The sequence below is a fragment of the Lycium barbarum genome, chromosome 2 (genome assembly GCF_019175385.1).
Source record: "Lycium barbarum isolate Lr01 chromosome 2, ASM1917538v2, whole genome shotgun sequence".
Lineage (NCBI taxonomy): Eukaryota > Viridiplantae > Streptophyta > Magnoliopsida > Solanales > Solanaceae > Lycium > Lycium barbarum.
Window position 1 is genome coordinate 139,291,946 of NC_083338.1, and position 20,367 is coordinate 139,312,312.

At 33.4% G+C, this 20,367-nt stretch overlaps 1 protein-coding gene across 1 annotated transcript; it reads left to right on the forward strand.

Moving 5' to 3' along the window:
• The first annotated feature begins 17,580 nt into the window (after positions 1-17,580).
• LOC132627582 (putative clathrin assembly protein At4g40080) lies at positions 17,581-19,211 on the forward strand. The gene has a single exon (XM_060342994.1). It carries the CDS (start codon positions 17,713-17,715, stop codon positions 18,730-18,732), a length of 1,020 nt encoding a protein of 339 aa, XP_060198977.1. The 5' UTR covers positions 17,581-17,712; the 3' UTR covers positions 18,733-19,211.
• Positions 19,212-20,367: the final 1,156 nt, after the last annotated feature.

Consider the following 20,367-nt stretch of genomic DNA (forward strand, 5'->3'; position numbering starts at 1 on the left):
ATTCTCTATTTATTCTCTGCCTATTGTGATTTTGTGAAATCTAATGCTAGGTAGATGGTCATTTTGTGATAATCTTGAATGGCGCACATAATTAGAGATAGCATATGATTTCTTTGAAAGAAAGAAAAATGCAAATTGGTTTGCATATTGATATATGTTGCATGCATAAAATTGCAAAATGTGAATTTTCAAGTTCTTGAAAGAATATGAAGCATATTATTTTAAAAGATAATATATACGCTTGAAAGCTTAAATATTATTTTGAGATTGTGATAAAATGAAATACTTGTCCTTATATTGTGGAGCTTATTGACTTGAGGCATGAAAGTCTAGGTCACGTGAATTTTAGATTTATTAGACTCTTGGTAAACAATGGACTAATTATTGCTTGGTAGTTCCCTGGCAACGGCGCCAAAATTTGATACGCTCAAATTACACCTATTAATGGTATAACGCGGACGTTGTCAAATATAATAACCCAGCAAGGTTGGGGTCGAATCCCACAGGGAATATGGTGTGAAAAAGTTACTAAAGTCGTAGGATGCTAACTTTTTAGGTCTAATGTCTTAATCCGATGATTCTAGTAATAGTTGGTTTTTCTCTAACTAATTGCTATCTATTGCTTTGGTGGAAATTTATGGTAAAAGAAACTAAGGTTGTGTCCCCGTTAGATAGAGTGTATGATCATGGGTATTGATCTCGATATACTTCTAATGGATCATTATATGAATGCACTTAATCTCTATATGAATCTCTACTATTTCCCGATAAATAAAGATTATGTCTTTCTATGATTTTCCCAAATATAAGAAAGTAACTATGAAGAACGATTAATTATGCCAAGTAAATTCTTCTTATTCCTAAGTGAATTTATTAAATAAAGTTTAAAGCTTTGAGTCCTTATTAGTTATTCTTACCAACCCTAATTATTTTCCCAAATAAATCAAGGTTTATGGCTTTAATCAATGTTTGCAACCATTAATTATGAATGAAGAATGAAGAATAACTAAGCCCTAATAATCCATTATGTGTATATCAATCACAAACACAATCACAAAACACCCATCATTGGGTTCACAACCCTAGCAAAGGAAATTAGCTACTCATAGAAGAAGAAGAACAATAAGAAATAATGAGAATCATAATGCTTACAATTGATTTCTTGGACTTGAGAAATTACTTGCAATTGTTTGTAATCTCCAAAAGAATTCAAAACTATGAGTAACTAATGCTAAGGAAAATAAAAACTGAGTTCTTTTCGTAATTAAACCTATAACAGGTATTTATAAGACCCTAAATCGTGAGAAGTGAAAAGACGCAATTGCCCGTCGGGTTCAGTCTACGATCCATTCTACGGTCCGCAAAACAGTTTTGTGGACCGTCAAATTCCATCGTCAAATCCGTCAAAAATCTCCAGCATTTTCACGATACATTTTGACGGACCGTCAAATATTCTGCGGTCCGTATAATTGCTCCGCAGGAATGGCTCGTCGAACATTGCTCACTGTGACCATTATACGGTCAATTTGATGGTCCGCATAAAGTTTTTGCGGCCCGTCTAATTTCTCCGTCAAACTGCCTCTTCAGTGACTGTTATTTTCTCCACTTCTTCAACTTTTGCCATCAAAACACTTAATACCTGAAATCCAATAAAAATCACGTAAAGTCACGTAGACTTGCTTAAAAACAAGTAACACTTATAGCCGAAAAGCATCAATTGTGGCGTAAAATCACGCCACATCATTTGTGCAAAGAAATATGTTGGTAAGTGTCTTACTTGTAATACGTGCACGCTAGCAAATAAACTATTCAAAACAGTTGAAAGGAAATGCACACTTTTAATTTTAATCGACACATATATTCTTGTGAAGAATTGTTTACCACAAGATGAAAATAGATATTTTATAATTTTCATTGATGATTATTCAAGATAAACTTTCAAGCTTGTTAGTTGACATGAACAGGTTATTTGAAAGTATCATATCTATACTTGAAAATTGGTGTAATATATATTGTGTATGTACATAAATCATGAAAATATACTTTCGAGATTGTGTAGTGATATAAATATGTTATTTCTAAAGATCCTATCAATATTTGAAAGTTAGAAGATCATTTTGAGATAATGAGAAAATGCTATAGATTCTGTTATAAGTTGAAGGTACATCATGAATTAATATGAAGATGCCTTCTTTTGAGGAGTATAATATATACATATCTGGTGCATTTATACTTGGGTACAATATGATCTTTTAAGTTCCGAACTATGGGAAAACTCTTAAAATATTGGAAGAATGAAGCATTTTAATGGATTTTAAAAGCCAATAATAGACTGGATTGTCTAATACAATTGATGAACTTAATGATATAATTTTTTTTATGTCAGCCCCACTTAATCTGTGGCTACTTTGAACTGGTCCGGTATGGATGACGACTAGCTGATGGAATAATAATTTATAGCTTTACCTTCTATTTGAGAAGAAATTGATTGGCTTACAAGTATTATGCTAGATATTCCTTTATTGAATAAGTTAGTGCCATTTTTTGTGATAATAAAGCTGCTATATTTCAGGCTGCAAGTGATTGTTACAATAGCAAGTCGAGGCAAGTTCGTCTCAAACACAATCAGGTTATAAAATTATTGGAGGATGACATAATTTCCGTTCAATATGTGAAGTCCAATTTCAATATAGCAAATTCTTTGTCTAAAGTTTTAGAAAAATGATTGGTGCTGAAAATTTGTAAAGGAATGAGAATAAAGCCTGTTGAAAATTAATTGTACTATATTAGAACCCACCTTAATGATGCAATATTAGGTTCAAAGGGAAAAACAAGTAAAGTTACAATAGTGGAGCACATCAATGAAATTTCCATATCCTAAAAGACTAAGTAGATGTGCATAGATTGAGATTCTTTTCTCTTAATAAATCTATAAGACCGATCTCAGTTGGAGTTGGTAAGAACACTCTTGATAGATTTACCGATATTCCTACTAAAGAGGAGGATAAGATTATATTTTGTTAATAAGTCTATAAACCGATTTCGGTTGGAGTATGTAGGAACACTCTTGATAGATTCACCAACACTTCGTTGTAAAGAAGGATGAGATTAAATTCTCTTAATGAATTCATAGGCTATTTGGTCGGAGTATGCAAATTTACTCTTGATGAATTTACCGTGCTAAGTACGAAGTGGAGGCCGTCTAAATAAGATTTTAGCACGGAAATCTTAAAGCACTTGGATAAAAGGATTCAGGACACATGCCCGTAAGGTGTCAAAGGATTTCAATTTTCACCGGAACATAGTGATGTGCGTGGCGTATATTTCTAATTCATTCAATGAATTACTTAGTTCAAGATTCATTCATTAAGCAGTCAATGATTTCGAAATTCTTCACTAGCTAATGGTTCAAGTCCAAAAGACTTGATACATATTACTTAATTAATGTCTCATCAATTTTTCAAAAATTCTTGAGACAAGTAGGTGATTGTTGGAATAAATGTTTCAATTAGTTTTGAAACAATAAATTCAATAAGAGTTTTCAGAATGAATGAATGAATGAGAATACACAAATTTCACTTCATTTGATTTTAACGTTTTAGATTCTTTTGGAAGATACATTTTCATTTCAAAATTCATGAACCTATTATAAATTTTATTTAAGGGAAAAGGGTCAAAAATCTCCATCTACTTTGGGAAAGGGGCTATAAATATCCTCTATTACGAATTTGGGTAAAAAATATCCCTCCCGTCAGTAAAATTTTCAAATACACCCCTGTCTTAACAGATTACCCAAACCCTCAAAATGAATTGATTTTTAATTTTTAAACTCGCTCCATCATTAAACCCAACCCAACTAAATAATAACCCATATACTTATACCTTAATTTTGTTTCTACTTCACTAGATTATTCAGGCGCACAACAATCATTTCCTCAAAAAACAGGCTGCAAATCGTTGATAATACAAATCATATGAAGTCAAGCAATCGGTAATAGAGAAAAGCTCAGCATTGCGGATGTTGTAATTTTGAGTCTTATCACTCTCCACTATTTTCTATTTCAAGTGTTCCATAACATTTTCAAAAGCGGAAGAAGGCAACGAGATTTTTGAGTTGTATTTTACGTCTTATTATAGGGAATACTTTGTGAAACAATAGTATGTTTTTACAATTTGTTTTCAAAGTCGCAAGAGAAGAAAAGTGTGGAGAATTTTCTCTCTCCGTCTTGCGTGTAATATGCAAGAAAAAATAGATATTAGACTTGCTTTGTCCCATTGATTAAAGAGCTGACATCAAGTTTTTTTCCTCTCTTCACATCCATCCAGATAAACTGTTAGTACTAGTTTTCGTCTTCCATTCTTTCTTCGTTTAACTATGAGTAATTGTTATGTCCTCGAATATAAGTATATGGGTTATTATTTAGTTGGATCGGGTTTAAAGACGGGGCAGATTTAAAAATGAAATCGGGTTATTTTGGAGGATTTTGGAATTTCTGTTAAGACAGGGGAAAATTAGAAAACTTTAATAACGGGAGTAGTATTTTTGACCCAAATTCATAATAGAGGATAATTTTAACCCTTTTCCCAAGTAGAGGGATATTTTTGACTCTTTTCCCTTTATTTAATGAAAGCTCTTATGTTATATCTTATTTTATCCTATAAATAGTGTTTCTTTCTTTGAAAAGATAAGCACTTCAAGAAATACTTTCCCTTGAAAATATTTGAGAGACATTGATAAACGGGGATATCACAGATGCAAGAATGGAAGAGCAATGCTCTTGAATGCTACTTTTTGTGTGGCTTAGTAGAACTCCGAAGATAGAGTTGTCATTCGTTCTTCCGTTGCTCGTGGAAGAGACTCCAACTATCTTCAAGAAACGTCTTGACATGCTTCTAAGCCAAGCAAGTCCTATTTTGAGTTTCTAATATTGTTATCATCTGCATTCTAACAATTTTATGATATTTCAGATCGATTAGTTGAAAGATATTATCATCATTGTTCTAACAAATTAAACAAGATCTATTCTATAGGCTCATACCACTGTATCCTTGTCCTTTATTCGACCAAAAAAAATAAAATCTTAAATTTCATCGACGCTTTTTGGGTGAGTTTGCTTGGTTGTCTGAACTTGAAAGTTTGTTTCCGTTGTGTTTATGGGCCTTGTATGTCACCTGGGTTTTAAGTTGGGCCTGCTCTTTAGTTTAGTTTACTTGGGCAATTTGCACGATTGTCCTTCGTTGGGGATGGTCTTTAATTTTTGGCCCTCAAATTGCTGCTCTTTAATTTTTGTCATGCGTCTAAAATACCCCGAGATTTTGGATTCGAACCCCGACTTAGTCATAAAAATAAAAAATTCACAGGACAAGGCTTTGCAAAAAGTCTGTCTTACGCAGCAGACTTTGGGTAACTAAAAGTTTGCCTTATAAGGCAGACAAAAATTAAAGACCACCCCAAAAGAAGGACAATCTGTGCAAAAAATGGTTTAGTTCAAGCTTTTCCTTTAGGCTTGTGCTACTAATCCTTTTAGTTCAAGCTTTTCGGGCAATTTGCAAAATTGCCCTTTTTTTGGGGTGGTCTTTAAATTTTACCCCTCATAATTGAAATCTTTAAATTTTTCCCTTCGGCTAAAACCCATGGGTTCCAGGTTCGAACCTCCACTCAGTCAAAAATTTAAAACAAAATCGCAAGGCAGAGTTTAAATTTCGCTATGCCCCCACCGGCATACACTTGTTAAGGAATTGCCAAAGTTATGTCGGACCCGACATACTTATGAACAAACTTTTAGTTAAGTCTTAACTAAAAGTCTTTTCCTAGTTATGTCTTATGGGGCAGACTTTTAGTTAAGGCATAACTAAAAGTATGCCCCATAAGGCATAACTTTTCCTTAAGACATAGACTTTATCTTATAAGACAAATTTTTAGTTATGCCTCAAGGAAAAGTTCCGTCTTATGGGGCATACTTTTAGTTATGCCTTATGGGGCATACTTGTAGTTGTGTCTTAACTAAAAGTCTGCCCCATAAGGCATAACTAGGAAAAGACTTTTAGTTAAGGATTAACTAAAAGTTTGCCCATTAAAAATTTGCCCATAAATATGCCGGACCCGGCATAAACTTGTTAAGGAATTACGAAAGTTATGTCGGACCCGACATACTTATGCCAAGTCTGCCCATAAGGCATGAGTATGTCGGGTCCGGCATAACTTTGGTAATTCCTTAATAAGTGTATGCCGGATCTGGCATACACGTGACCCAAACCTTGCCTTGCAATTTTTTTTTTAAAATTTATGCTTGAGCGGGAGTTCGAACCTAGAACCTCATGATTTCTGCGTGAACGCACAGGGTTGCAACGCGAAGGGCAAAGATTAAAGACCAACAATATGAGGGGCATAATTTAAAGACCAACAATATGAGGGGCATAATTTAAAGACCACAAATATGAGGGACAAAATTTAAAGACCACCCCAAAAGAAGGGCAATCCGCGCAAAAAAATGAAGCTTTTCCTTTAGGCTTGTGCTACTAATCCTTTCCTTGATTCTTTTGTTCGTGAGAGAAGGGCCTAAAAGTGCACAGATTTTAGTTTCATCAGTTAAGTCATACTTGTAGTGCGTAAAATTTATAAGTCTATTCACTTTGAAATAACTTTAGATTTGGGGTATTTGAGTTTCATTTGGCTGAAATTCAATCATTTATTTTTGCCTGAATTTCAGGTTTATATGCTTGAAGTTCAACAATTTTTGTGAACTTCAGCCATATGTGACTACATTATGTTATTTTTGCCTGAAGTTCATAAAACACTTCAGGCACAAATTTCTAAACTACATCCATGTGAATCATTCTATTTTAAGTTGTTTCAAAGGAGGTAGACATGCAAAAATTTAAAAGTGGAATATGATATAAAATAATACAAATTGAGAGTGAAACAAGAAAATTAGAGAGGAAGCTTAAGATGAAATTTTATTGTCATCTTTTTGATGATATGCTAAGGAGATAAAACCTTCCTATTTATAGGAATACAAATACTTGGTCACCAAGTAACTAGTTAGATTCTAACTAGATGAGTCCCATAGTAACTATAGTTATTACCTAGTTACATTGGCCTCCAACCAAACCTTTCTCTCCAAGTAAATAAATACATATTTTATAATACATGGACATTCACTTATTATATATTATTTACAACACTCCCCCTTGAATGTCCATTAATAGATATAGTGCCTCGTTAAAACCTTACTAGGAAAAACCCAGTGGGAAAAAAATTCTAGTGAAGGAAAAAGAGTACGCATATCTAGTAATACGCTTTGATAGCTGCCTCATTAAAGACCTTACCAAGAAAACTCAATGGGACAAAACTTGGTTAAGGAAAAAAAGAGTACAACGCGTATTTCACTCCCCCTGACGAAGACCAAGATTCAGATGTTGGAGCCTTCGCATTCCAATCTTGAATATCATCTTCTCAAGAGTTGAAGTGGGCAAAGATTTGGTGAACAAATTTGCAGGATTGTCACTTGAACGAATTTGTTGCACATTAATATCACCATTCTTCTGGAGATCATATGTGAAAAATAACTTTGGTGAAATGTACTTCGTTCTATCTCCTTTTATGAAACCTCCTTTTAATTGAGCTATGCATGCAACATTATCTTCATATAATACTGTGGGTATTTTTGTATCACACTTCAAGCCACATCTTTCTCTGATGAAATGTATCACTGATCTCAACCACACACATTCTCTACTTGCTTCATGAATAGCGATTATCTCAGCATGATTTGACGAAGTAGCAACAATGGACTGCTTTGTCGATCTCCATGATATAGCAGTACCTCCGTATGTAGCCTGTTTTAGATGGAGATTTATGTGGATCAGATAAATAACCTGCATCTGCATAACCAACAAGATCTGTACTACCTTTGTTAGTATAAAACAGACCCATATCGCTAGATCCCTTCAGATATCGCAATATATGCTTAACTTCGTTCCAATGTCTTCGTGTAGGAGAAGAGCTATATCTTGCTAGCAAATTAACAGAGAATGCTATGTCAGGTCTTGTAGCGTTAGCAAGATACATAAGTGCACCAATTGTACTAAGATATGGTACTTCAGGACCAAGAAGCTCTTCATTTTCTTTTTGAGGTCGGAACGGATCTTTACTCACTTCAAGTGAGCGAACAACCATTGGAGTATTTAAAGGATGCGCATTGTCCATGTAAAATAGTTTTAAAACCTTTTCGGTATAAGCAGATTGATGGATAAAGATCCCATCTGTCAAATGTTCAATCTGCAAACCAAGACAAAGTTTTGTTTTTCCCAGATCTTTCATCTCAAATTCTTTCTTTAAATATTCAATCGCCTTTTGGAGTTCTTCTGGAGTTCCAATTAGGTTTATGTCATCAACATAAACAGCAATTATAACGAACTCTGATTTTGTTTTCTTAATAAAAACACATGGACAAATGGCATCATTTATATAACCTTCATTTACCAAGTACTCACTGAGGCGATTGTACCACATGCGCCCTGATTGTTTTAGACCATACAACGATCTTTGTAATCTGATTGAATACATCTCCCGAGACTTTGAGCTAATTGCTTTAGGCATTTTAAATCCTTCAGGAATTTTCATATAGATTTCATTATCAAGTGAGCCATAAAGGTAAGTTGTAACCACATCCATCAGATGTATTTCAAGGTTTTCATGTACAGCTAAACTGATGAGATATCGAAATGTTATGTCATCCATAACAGGTGAATATGTTTCTTCATAGTCGATACCGGGTCGTTGAGAGAATCCTTGTGCAATAAGGCGTGCCTTGTATCTCACAATTTTATTTCTCTCATTTCTTTTCCGCACAAAAACCCATTTATGGCCAACTGGTTTTACACCATTAGGCGTTTGGACTACAGGTCCAAAAACCTCACATTTGGCAAGTGAATTCAATTCTGATTGAACTGCCTCTTGCCATTTTGGCCAATCATATCTTCGTCGACATTCTTCGACAGATTGAGGTTCCTGATCCTCAATGTATTTCATAATATTTAGTGCAACATTATATGTAAAAACATTATCCACCATAATCTTCGATCGATTCAAATCTATCCCATCACCAGAAGAACTCAATAATAGTTCTTTATTTACTTGAGTCTCGGGTTCCCTAATATCTTCAAGAGTATCAAGATCAATTAGATCTTGAATATCTTCATGATATTCTTTCATAGTGTCATTTTGATCATTTTTCGTGTTTCTTTTTCTAGGATTTTTATCCTTAGAACTCAATGGCCTACCACGCTTCAGGCGTGTATGAGATTCAGAGGCTATGACACTAGTAGATTGTCCCTTTGGGACATCAATTCGGATAGGCACATTCTCTGCAGGGATATGCGACTTAGTTATCCTTTTCAAATCAGTAAATGCGTCTGACATTTGATTTGCTATTTTTTGCAAGTGAATGATCTTCTGGATCTCCTGTTCACATATGGGGGCACGTGGATCAAAATGAGATAGTAATAGAACTCTCCACACAATTTCTCTTTTGAATTCTTTTCTCTCTCCCCCTAATTGTGGAAATTTTGTTTCATCAAATCGACAATCTGCAAATCGGGCAGTGAATAAATCTCCCGTCAATGGCTCAAGATAGCGAATAATAGAGGGTGATTCAAACCCAACATATATTCCTAACCTTCTTTGGGGGCCTATCTTAGTGCGCTGTGGTGGTGCTACAGGCACATATACAGCACAGCCAAAGATTCGGAGATGAGCAATATTTGGTTCATGACTAAATACTAATTGTGACGGGGAGTATTTATTATAATGAGTCGGTCTGAGACGAATAAGAGATGCTGCATGTAAGATAGCATGACCCCAGACGGTAGTGGGCAACCGTGTTTTCATAAGTAGTGGTCTTGCTATCAATTGTAGTCGTTTAATAAATGACTCAGCAAGGCCATTTTGGGTATGAACATGTGCTACAGGATGTTCAACTTTTATCCCAACTGATAAACAATAATCATCAAAATATTGAGACGTAAATTCTACGGCATTATCGAGACGTATAGCCTTAATGGGATAATCCGGAAACTGTGCCCTTAAGCGTATTATTTGTGCCAATAATTTCGCAAACGCCAGGTTGCGAGACGATAGGAGGCACACATGAGACCATCTTGAAAATGCGTCTATTAGGACCATAAAATATCTGAATGACCCACAAGGTGGATGAATAAGTCCACATATATCCCCATGTATACGTTCTAGAAAGGCAGGGGATTCAATGTCAACTTTCATTGGTGATGGCTTAGCTATTAATTTACCCTGATAACAAGAGGCACATGAAAATTCACCACTTTCAAGAGTCTTCAGGTTCTTAAGTGGATGCCCATTTGAATTTTCAATAATTCGTCTCATCATTATTGATCCAGGGTGACCTATTCGGTCATGCCAAAGCACAAAAGTACTTGAATCGTTAAACTTCTGGTTTACGATCGAGTGTGCTTCAATTGTACTAATTTTTGCATAATACAGACCAGAAGACAAAGTTGGTAATTTCTCCAAAACATATTTCTGGCCGGAGACATTCTTTGTAATGGCAAGATATTCATCATTTATTTCGTTTAATGTCTCAGCGTGATACCCATTACGGCGGATATCTTTGAAACTTAACAAGTTTCTTGGGGATTTAGAAGAGAATAATGCATCTTTAATAACAAGTTTCGTCCCCTTAGGCAGAAATATAGTAGCTCTTCCGGAGCCTTCAATCAATTTCGAATTGCCAGAAATTGTATTAATATTTTTCCTTTTTCTATGCAAGTGAGAAAAATATTTCTCATCTTTGAATATGGCATGAGTTATTCCACTATCAATCACACAAATATCTTCATGATTGGTCATTGATCCAAATAAAATTTGAGGAATTTCCATAGATTCTTCAAAATGAAAGAATAGACAAAGTGAACATGAAAGTAGATATTATTATTATACAAAGCATTACACAAACTTTATTTACATAACTATGGAAACATAACTATTATAGCTAATAGTAACAACATGGATGAAAATATCTAAACTATTACAGATTCATCACCGATCAGATGATCTATTTTTCCTTCAGGGAGTTCAAAGAAATCTGCCACATCTAGATGCATGGGCTCAACATTATCTTCAGAAATAAAATTTGCTTCGGCATTCTTTTCTGTCTTTTTGAGGGAGGCTTGATACAGCTCAACTAGGTGCTTTGGCGTACGACAGGTACGTGACTAGTGCCCCTTTCCTCCACATCGGAAGCATTTATTTTCTGAATTTTTCTTTTGCACAGCTTCATGCTTTTCATCCTTCCTTTTACCATGACCACGACTGGGGCCACGACCTCTTCCACGCCTAGAATGACGAAAATTTGCCTCATTCACTTCAGGGAATGGGGAAGTGCCAGTGGGTCGGCTTTCATGATTTTTCATTAATAATTCATTATGTTGTTTAGCCACTAGAAGATGTGAGATTTGATCAAAATATTTCTTGAACTTCATCTCTCGGTATTGCTGCTGCAGGAGCATACTCGAGGCAGGAAAAGTGGAGAATGTTTTCTCCAGCATATCATGATCGGTGATATTTTCACCACATAATTTCAACTGAGAAATAATTTTAAACATGGCAGAATTATATGCCTTAATAGATTTAAAATCTTGTAGCCTTAAATGGAGCCAATCAAAACGTGCTTGTGGAAGTATGACCATCTTCAGGTGGTCATATCTATCTTTTAAATTATTCCACAAAGTAAGAGGATCTTTAACAGTGAGGTATTCCATTTTCAAGTCCTCATCAAGGTGATGGCGGAGGAATATCATTGCCTTAGCACGGTCTTGGTTTGATGCCTCATTTTTATCTTTGATGGTGTCTGCCAGACCCATCGCATTAAGGTGAATCTCGGCATCAAGAATCCAAGACATATAGCTATTGCCGGATATATCTAAGGCTACAAATTCACGTTTAGTAAGATTTTCCATTAGTAAAGGGAAATAGAAAGTCAATACCTTCGCGGCTTTTAAAGTATTTGCTCGAGATGGCAGAGTCTCGTGCTGATAACGTGATATAAAATAATACAAATTGAGAGTGAAACAAGAGAATTAGAGAGGAAGCTTAAGATGAAATTTTATTGTCATCTTTTTTATGATATGCTAAGGAGATAAAACTTTTCTATTTATAGGAATACAAATACTTGGTCACCAAGTAACTAGTTAGATTCTAACTAGATGAGTCTCATAGTAACTATAGTTATTACCTAGTTACATTGGCCTCCAACCAAACCTTTTTCTCCAAGTAAATAAATACATATTTTATAATACATGAACATTCACTTATTATATATTATTTACAACGAAATATTATTTAAATAGCAGTGCGCAAATAGAATACTCCTGAACTACGTGAGAGAAGTCAGAGAACCAATTCTTTGACGCGTCTCCCTGGTATACATATTTTCTGACAGAAATACTTCTACCCCGCCTATTCGTCCCAGTTTATATTATTTTTGATGAAGTTCCTTTTATATTAAAATTAATGAAATCATTAAAAGAGTAATTGGTTGTTTTAGCAATTTCCTTCACCTTTCTCATAATTTCATCAATCCCAGTCGGAGCATCTAAATGAAACACGAATATAAACGACAGGTCTTCTAGGTTTTCAACGCAAAACAGTAGACCTTGTCAGTTGCCAAATGGGGCCAAATTTATGAATAAGCTTTTCAATTATAAGCCACAAATAATAAGGTCAAGGCGGCTCCTTACAAAGCAAAATACCAAAAGGTACAACGCATTTTTGCTAACCAAATACAAAGTCATTTCCTATGCATTTCTGACCTTTTCTTTATCTACCTTGTCTGGTCCACATGTTCATATCCATATATTTGACAATTTGTCATTTCACATAATTTTAATACAACTACAAATTTTTTTTAAACAGGTAGGTATAAAAATTTATAGATTAAATGACACTTGAGAAAAACTTTTAAATAATAAGGCGTGTTTGGTAGGAAGGAAAATATTTTCTTAAAAATAAGTGTCACTATAAGAAAGAAGACATTTGTAAACAATTTTTTTTTTTTGTCATAAAGAGACTATTGTTGCAAAAAGTATTTTTGGCAACAATATTTTTTTTGTTGTTGCATAAACTTTTCCTATCGGTTGTTATTGCAACGACGTGCAACAACTTTTTTGTTGCAACAATACTATGGCAACAAAATTATATTGTTTGGCAACAAAAAAAAAAAAGTTTCTTTTTAAAAGATTCATCATATATGCCAACAATAAAACTAAGTTGTTACCAAATATTAAATTTTGCTAATCATATTATTTTTGTTGCCAAAAGAGTTGTTGCCATTTATGTACTTTCTTGTAGTGTATGTTTCTTACTTATTTTCTAGTGTTTTGTTTATCCTAATAAAGGTACAGTTGAATTTGTTAGTGGTTTAAAGGATACGTGAATTGATTTGTTATGAATAAGCAGAAAATAATGCCAGTCTAATAATGAAAATCAGGTAAATAAAATGCAAGAATATAATAGAATAAGCCTGGGATATAGGAGCTTCAGAGGGAATCCTTCGACGAAGATAACTCCGGAAGAACATTTAGCCTTGATGAGCACTACGAATCCGTTACAATAAGAAGACAAAAGATCGAAGTAAGAATGTTGTATTGCTATGTGATTTTTGATGTCTTACAATAGAATGAAAACCTTTACTTATACTAGAGCTATGAAGTGCATGATCCACAAATCGTGCCCCCTTAATTATGAATATTAATACTACAATAAAAGGTAATTAAGCGGAGTCATTGAATGGTAATAAAAGGTATTAATGCACTTTTAAGACTTGGAATTTCTTGTAATAGTTGTGCAATGAGTGACGTTTGACCGGTGAGTTGGTATGCTTCTCCGGGCCCTTTGTAGTTTCTGTCTCCAGTAGCGGTTACCAAATTACTTATCCTGAGCGTCGTATGCTTTTCCGGAGCCCCTCGCTTGCTGACTCGAATCTGACATGTCACCATCACCACGTGTCATCTTTTGATACGTTCACCTGGTGTCTACGAATTTTACCATATACATGTTTGGTAAGTAAGCAAAAATATATTATGTCAAGAGCCTTTCATTTTTGCCCCTCAAATTGTTGGTCTTTAAGTTTTGCCCTTCGCCTAATACTCGGAATCCAAAATTGAGTGGGGATTCGAACCAGGAACCCATAGATTTTTAGGCGAAGGGCAAAAATTAAAGACCATTGCCTTTGAAGGGCATTCCGCTCAAAAAAATGGTGGGAAGGAGACATTGAGTTTGAAATGTCAATTATGAAACTTGTTTTCTTACTTCCATTAGAGAAGTCATTTTCCTTAATTAAGAGAAACTTGTTTTCCCACGGAAAATATTTTAACCAATTAAATATAAAAAAAATGAAATATATCCTATAGTCGTTATTCATTTTTCTTGTGTTCTCTTCATGAAATATATTTTTTCTTGATCCAAGTTAAGGTGTAGGTGCTAAAATCAAGAGATCTCATATTCAATTTTCATCAATGACTCATTTTTTGTGATCAACTTAATGTGCTGGAACTATCCTTACTAATTAACTCGTCAGAGTGTATCATTCTACACTTATAGAGTTTAACTAATATATACTGACGGTGTAAATTTTTTTCTTACCCTTGTAAAGCCTATTACAGGTAAACTCTCAAGTATTTTAAAATTTTTACTATTTAAGTTATAAATAAGGTAAATAGTAGTAGAAGGTAACTTGGACTCTATCATCTAAATTTATTATCCTACCCAAATTATGTGCTTGTTTACCATAAATAATACGGATTCCCGTTTTCTTGGCTTTACCCATTCTTCTATTAGACATATTTTATTTCTCCAACATCATTGATGCAATGAACAACATATATACACCATTGAACTAATTCAAAGCTATGATACATGTGAAAACTCCTTATATATTTAAGTTTGTTTTTCCAGATTTTAGAGATGGAGAAGTAATAAAAGTATCAATAATATATTTTTTATTTTTTGATAACTAGACCAAAAAGATTACTTCATCTCACTTTTGAAATTGATGGTAAGAAGTTTAATACTTATTATCAACTCAATGGCCATTAAAATTGCATCCAAAGTTCTAAAATTCAAACACTAAGCTTCTAGAGTTTAAAAATAACTTGAATCTGTTATGAACTTAGGTGGCCGGGGGGGAGGACTAGGATGGAGGAGGGCGAAGAATTAGTGGGAGGGAGGGAGTAAGAGAGGGAGCAATTAATGAGGCAGTGTTAAATAAAAATAAAAATTTGAATATTAATCCGGATGGTAACTAGCTATCACCACTTCATCAAATAATATTACCTGACCGTGTAAGAAAAAATTTACACCGTCAGTGTATCTTAGTTAAACTCACACTTATATATATTGGCGGAGGTACTCTTTAAAAAGGTACCGTGTAATATCACTTCCAAAAAAAAAAAAAAAACTTTCTCATATATGTGTGTTCAAATGATATTTAAAAATTCTCTGTTTTACATATAAATAATAGGCCAACACCGCTTAAAATAATACAAGTTAAATATCAATTTGAGAAGGAAGTAAAGCCTCAGACTTACTAATTATACTAGTAAATTGGTCCGCGCTTCGCGCGGTTATAAAAGACTCGTACCTAAGTTATAGAATATATTTTTTCTTATTGAACATTTAAATAATCAAAATGTGAATCTTTGCAACAACTAAAGTATCTTAAAATTAACTTAAAACAAATAATTCAAAATTTCAAGTTTATAATTTCAAATCAGAAAAATTTCATAAAACTTATATTTGAAAAACGGAGAAAATCAAATCATAACATAATCTTATAAAAACACACTATTTTTTTTTTCTTTTACATCATAAAACAAAAATCCTAAAAGAAAATTCAAAAATATTTTCCTCTAGTTTCATCATTCAAATATATTAAACTTCACGAAATATTTTATTTTAGGCTAAATTACTTCTTATATATATGTAGGAAATATATTGTGGTACATAATTTTATTGTTTAATACATATATATTCGATATATGCCGTAAATTAGAATATAATTATCTTCAAAAGATTTTCTTAATGTAAGAATAAAAGGGCAAAATAAAAAGCAACCAAATAAGGAAAGTAATATGGAGTAGTACTTGATAAATTCTCCAAATTGAGGGAATGCACAAAGGGCACAAGTTTTGGTTACAAATGGACGTGAATGATGCAAATTGATCCGTAAAATCCTCATTTTATTCCAAATTTTATGCAAAATCCCTACAATTCTTCCTCTTTTCTCTTGTATTTTTACCATCCCAATACTTCCATAATCATTTTATGAATTCATCAAGAGAGTAGTTAGTACAATGTAAAGGAGTCCAATAAAAAGAAGGACAATAGCACTACTTATTAGATCCTTCTTTAGCTTTATTGCACATTCTTTAGTACAAGAACATAAAATAAAAAAACGTCCATGAAATCTTACACACTCTCTTTCGCTGTCCTATCAAACTCATCACCAACTTTCTTTCTAAACCTTGAACAATTAATGTTGACGTAACGAAGATGGGCTTACGGGAAACAGCGGCGAATTCGTTGCATGAGATTCTTTTCTTTTCTTCTTGCTAATCCTTTGAAGGGAAGAGTGAAGACCACAAAAGAAAGAGGTGAGCCAAAAATCTTATATTTACAACAACAAAGCTGATTTTGAAGTGGAAGAGGATGTGTGCTTGACCCAAATGCTACTGAAATAATATTTATAGGTCTAACGCTAGCTGTAATTATATTTACGTTATCAATGATCAATGTAATGGGACTTAATGAGTGTAGAGGAACGTGGGCCTAAAAAGAAGAAGAAATAGATTCATCAAGAATGGAGGAAAGTTTTGATAAAGAAGGAACGTGGGTGTAAATGACTACATAGAACGTGGGTGTAAATTACCACATAAATGATAACATTAAGTAATGATGTTAAATAAGGTGTATTTGTTTATTTGCTTGCAGATCTTCTAAACCTTTAAATAAGGGGAAAAAATCAAACTGTAACAAAGGTTTGAAAAAAAAAACTGAAGACAAAGAAGGCAAAAGGTTTCTTAAAAAATAAATAGAAGTAATAATGAAGAAAGAGAAAAATTAAGTGCTCCTAGTATTCTGAAGATTATTGTAACATAAAATAAGGAAATAATTCAAAAAATTGAGAAAATAGATAAATAGGAATGGAGGCCATAGAGAGGTGCCACATCACCTCATCTATGCCTAGCTTTATATTATATATAGATTGTGAAATATATATGTCCATAGACACCTTTGCATAAATTTGTGGGCCACTAATATAAATATACATATCTTCCTAAGAGTCGACTTAAAAATATAAAACTTTCTTATATTCTATACTGTTTGTTGGTCGACATATTTAATTATCCTTTGAACCATTCATCATATCATAATTAAATTAATTAAAGAAAGTCATATGTCACTTTCGCACAATATATCAATGCAAATTTCGAACACGGATATGTAGAAATTTTGAAACTTCAAATTAAAGCAATTCACAACGTTTCAAGAAGCTGTTATATATCCACGTCTCATATTCGGTCCCTCACTCCTTTTCCAATCCTCTTGATTCACTTCTCTTTTCCCTTCCACCATTTTTTGTTTTCTAAGCCCAACAGAAGGGCCAAAACCTCAAAAATATGAGCACAAAAAGAAAACTCAGGGACATTATTGGTATTATCAAAGACAAAGCTTCAATTATCAAAGCCAACTTATCAACCCAACGCGCCGTTTCATCTATCCAAGTCTTGGTCATACGCGCCACCACACACGCCACGTCATCTCCGCCACGGAACCACCGTATCTCCGCCATCATCTCTGCCGGGGACCACTCGCTCCCCGCCATATACGCGTGTAACGAAGCCATCATGGACCGTCTTCACGGGACCCGCAACCCCTACGTTGCCCTAAAATGCCTTTTCATATTCCATAATATTATGGCTAAAGGTTCACTTTTGTACAAAGATCATGTATCCTTTTTCCCTTCTTCTGGTGGTCATAATTCGCTAAATCTTTCCGGATTTTACGATAAATCTGACGTCGAAACGCGACAACTTTCGTCGTGGGTACGATGGTACGCTGATGTTCTTGAACGTAACATGATAACGTCTAGGGCTTTAGGTTCTTATATTTCTCCTTCTTCAAGATTATCGATAAATTTCGATAAAATTACAGGTCTTAAAGAACATATTGGTTTTTCTAATTTCGTAACGGAAATGGAATCGTTGGTTTGCATGGTGGAAGGAATTTGTGAAGCGCCAGAATCACAATATTGTCAAAAGATTGATTTAGTGCATGAGATTATGATATTAATTGCTGAAGATTATCGGTCAACTCAGTACCATTTAATGATTAGACTCGTTGAGTTAGCTGATCGAGTTTCAAGATTGAGTTACTTGGATTTATCCGAGTTGATATTATATTTGAAGAGGCTTGAGGGATGTAGGAAAAAGTTGAATGAATTGTTTATAAGAAGGAAAAATGATTTATTTTGGGAAATGGTAAGTCAAAAGAAAATGGAAATAGAGAATGTGAAATATGAAAGGGAAAGACAGAGTTTTTTACTATGGAATGTAGATGAGAATTCTGCTGAGTTAACTAGGTCATCACAAAGATTTGCAGGAAAAACTCAACAACTAATTTTGTTTGCTGCTGCATAGAAGTCAATGGTGAATTTTGGGGTTTAGTTTTTTAGCTAGAGGGCTGGGCTGGGCTGTAGTCACTGTGGGCCAGAATCCTAATTTTGACCGTTTGCAATGGGAAACCTAAGTTTTTTGTGTTTGAAATAGTTTTGAATATGGTTTTGTGTAAATCAGAGCAAGCCCTGTTGGTGAAGCTTATGATGCTCTGTTCTGTACAAACTTTCTCAATAATCTAGCAAGGACTCAATGTGAATACAAATAATTAAGGTATTTTTATTTGATGGCAAATTAATATAGATGCCTGTGTCTGCTAGCTTTTTGGTGCAAATTTCAGAATGTATATGAAATTCATGATATGGTAGATTTCATTAGTTAGCTATAGGAATAAGAAATATTATGCTTAACGGCTATCCCCTTCTTTTGTTTTTTTTGCGTAGGGGACTGTACACTTTTGACTTTTGAGGCCAATTACTGTCTATGTGTCTGATTTTTTTCCATTAGTGATCTCTCTCTTATTTACTGATAAAAAATATTTGATGGCAAATTAAAATAGTATGTTATCCATTGGTGCTGATAGAACTCCAATAAGTGAGTGTTCTGAATAGGATAAAGATAATACGCCCATAAGAGTGTCGCACGGGCCGAACATATCTATTCACTTTAATTAGTCAATTTTTAAAGTTTATATTTTGAAAATAAGTATTATATATAGCAACATATACAAAATATATTTTATGTACCATCACTTTAGTTATAATTAAAAAATAGAGTTAATAGAATTAAGTTTTTGAGAGTCGAACTTTTTCTCATTATCATGACAATGAAAGTTGTTCATCGATGTGAAAAAGAAAATAGTAAGAATATGCGGGAAAATTAATATTTTGATTCTAAATATTTTCTTTAAAATTCTTTAATATCTTATATGTATACCGACAGGTTGATATCCATTTCAATTAAGTAATTGTTCAGATCCAAACATAAGAACCATTATTGTATATATTGGATTTTTTAAAAGAAAAACTAATAAAATATTTTTATTAAATTAATTTAAAAATATATTATAATTTTTTATATTACCAATTATAGATAAAACAAATTGTTACAAAGAAATCAAAATTAGAAAGATATATGTTATATCATAAATCACCAAATTTTAATTTTGAAATGAAAATATAAAGTAATACATTTTATAAACGTAAAGAAACAATTATCAGAGACTGCAAAGGAGAGTAAATAAGTAGAGTAAATAAGTAAAGTATTGACAAAGAAGGAAAATAGGGATAAAAGTCACTCCCTCCCTTCACTTTTACTTGTCGACGTTAACATATCAAGAAAAAAAAATCTTCTTCTTATTTTATCCTTCACGTTAATTACTCATTTTCAAATCATTTTCTGAGGCTATTGAGACTATACACCAATAAATATGGATATTATGATAAAATATATACTTCATTTATTAATTCTCAAATAATATGAAAAGTCAAAAGTGCAAGTTATGTGTAGGAGAATTAAAATAACTTTTGATACAAATTTGCATTGCTATTGTTCGTCCTCTCTTCACGTTTAAAGTATTGATAAAGAAGAAAAACGGGGATAAAAGTCACTCCCTCTGTTTACTTTTACTTGTCCGCGGTAACATATCAGGAGAAAGAA

Excerpts from the sequence above, each read along its gene's own strand:
- LOC132627582 (XM_060342994.1), top strand. The coding sequence starts at position 17,713 with ATGAGCACAAAAAGAAAACTCAGGGACATTATTGGTATTATCAAAGAC.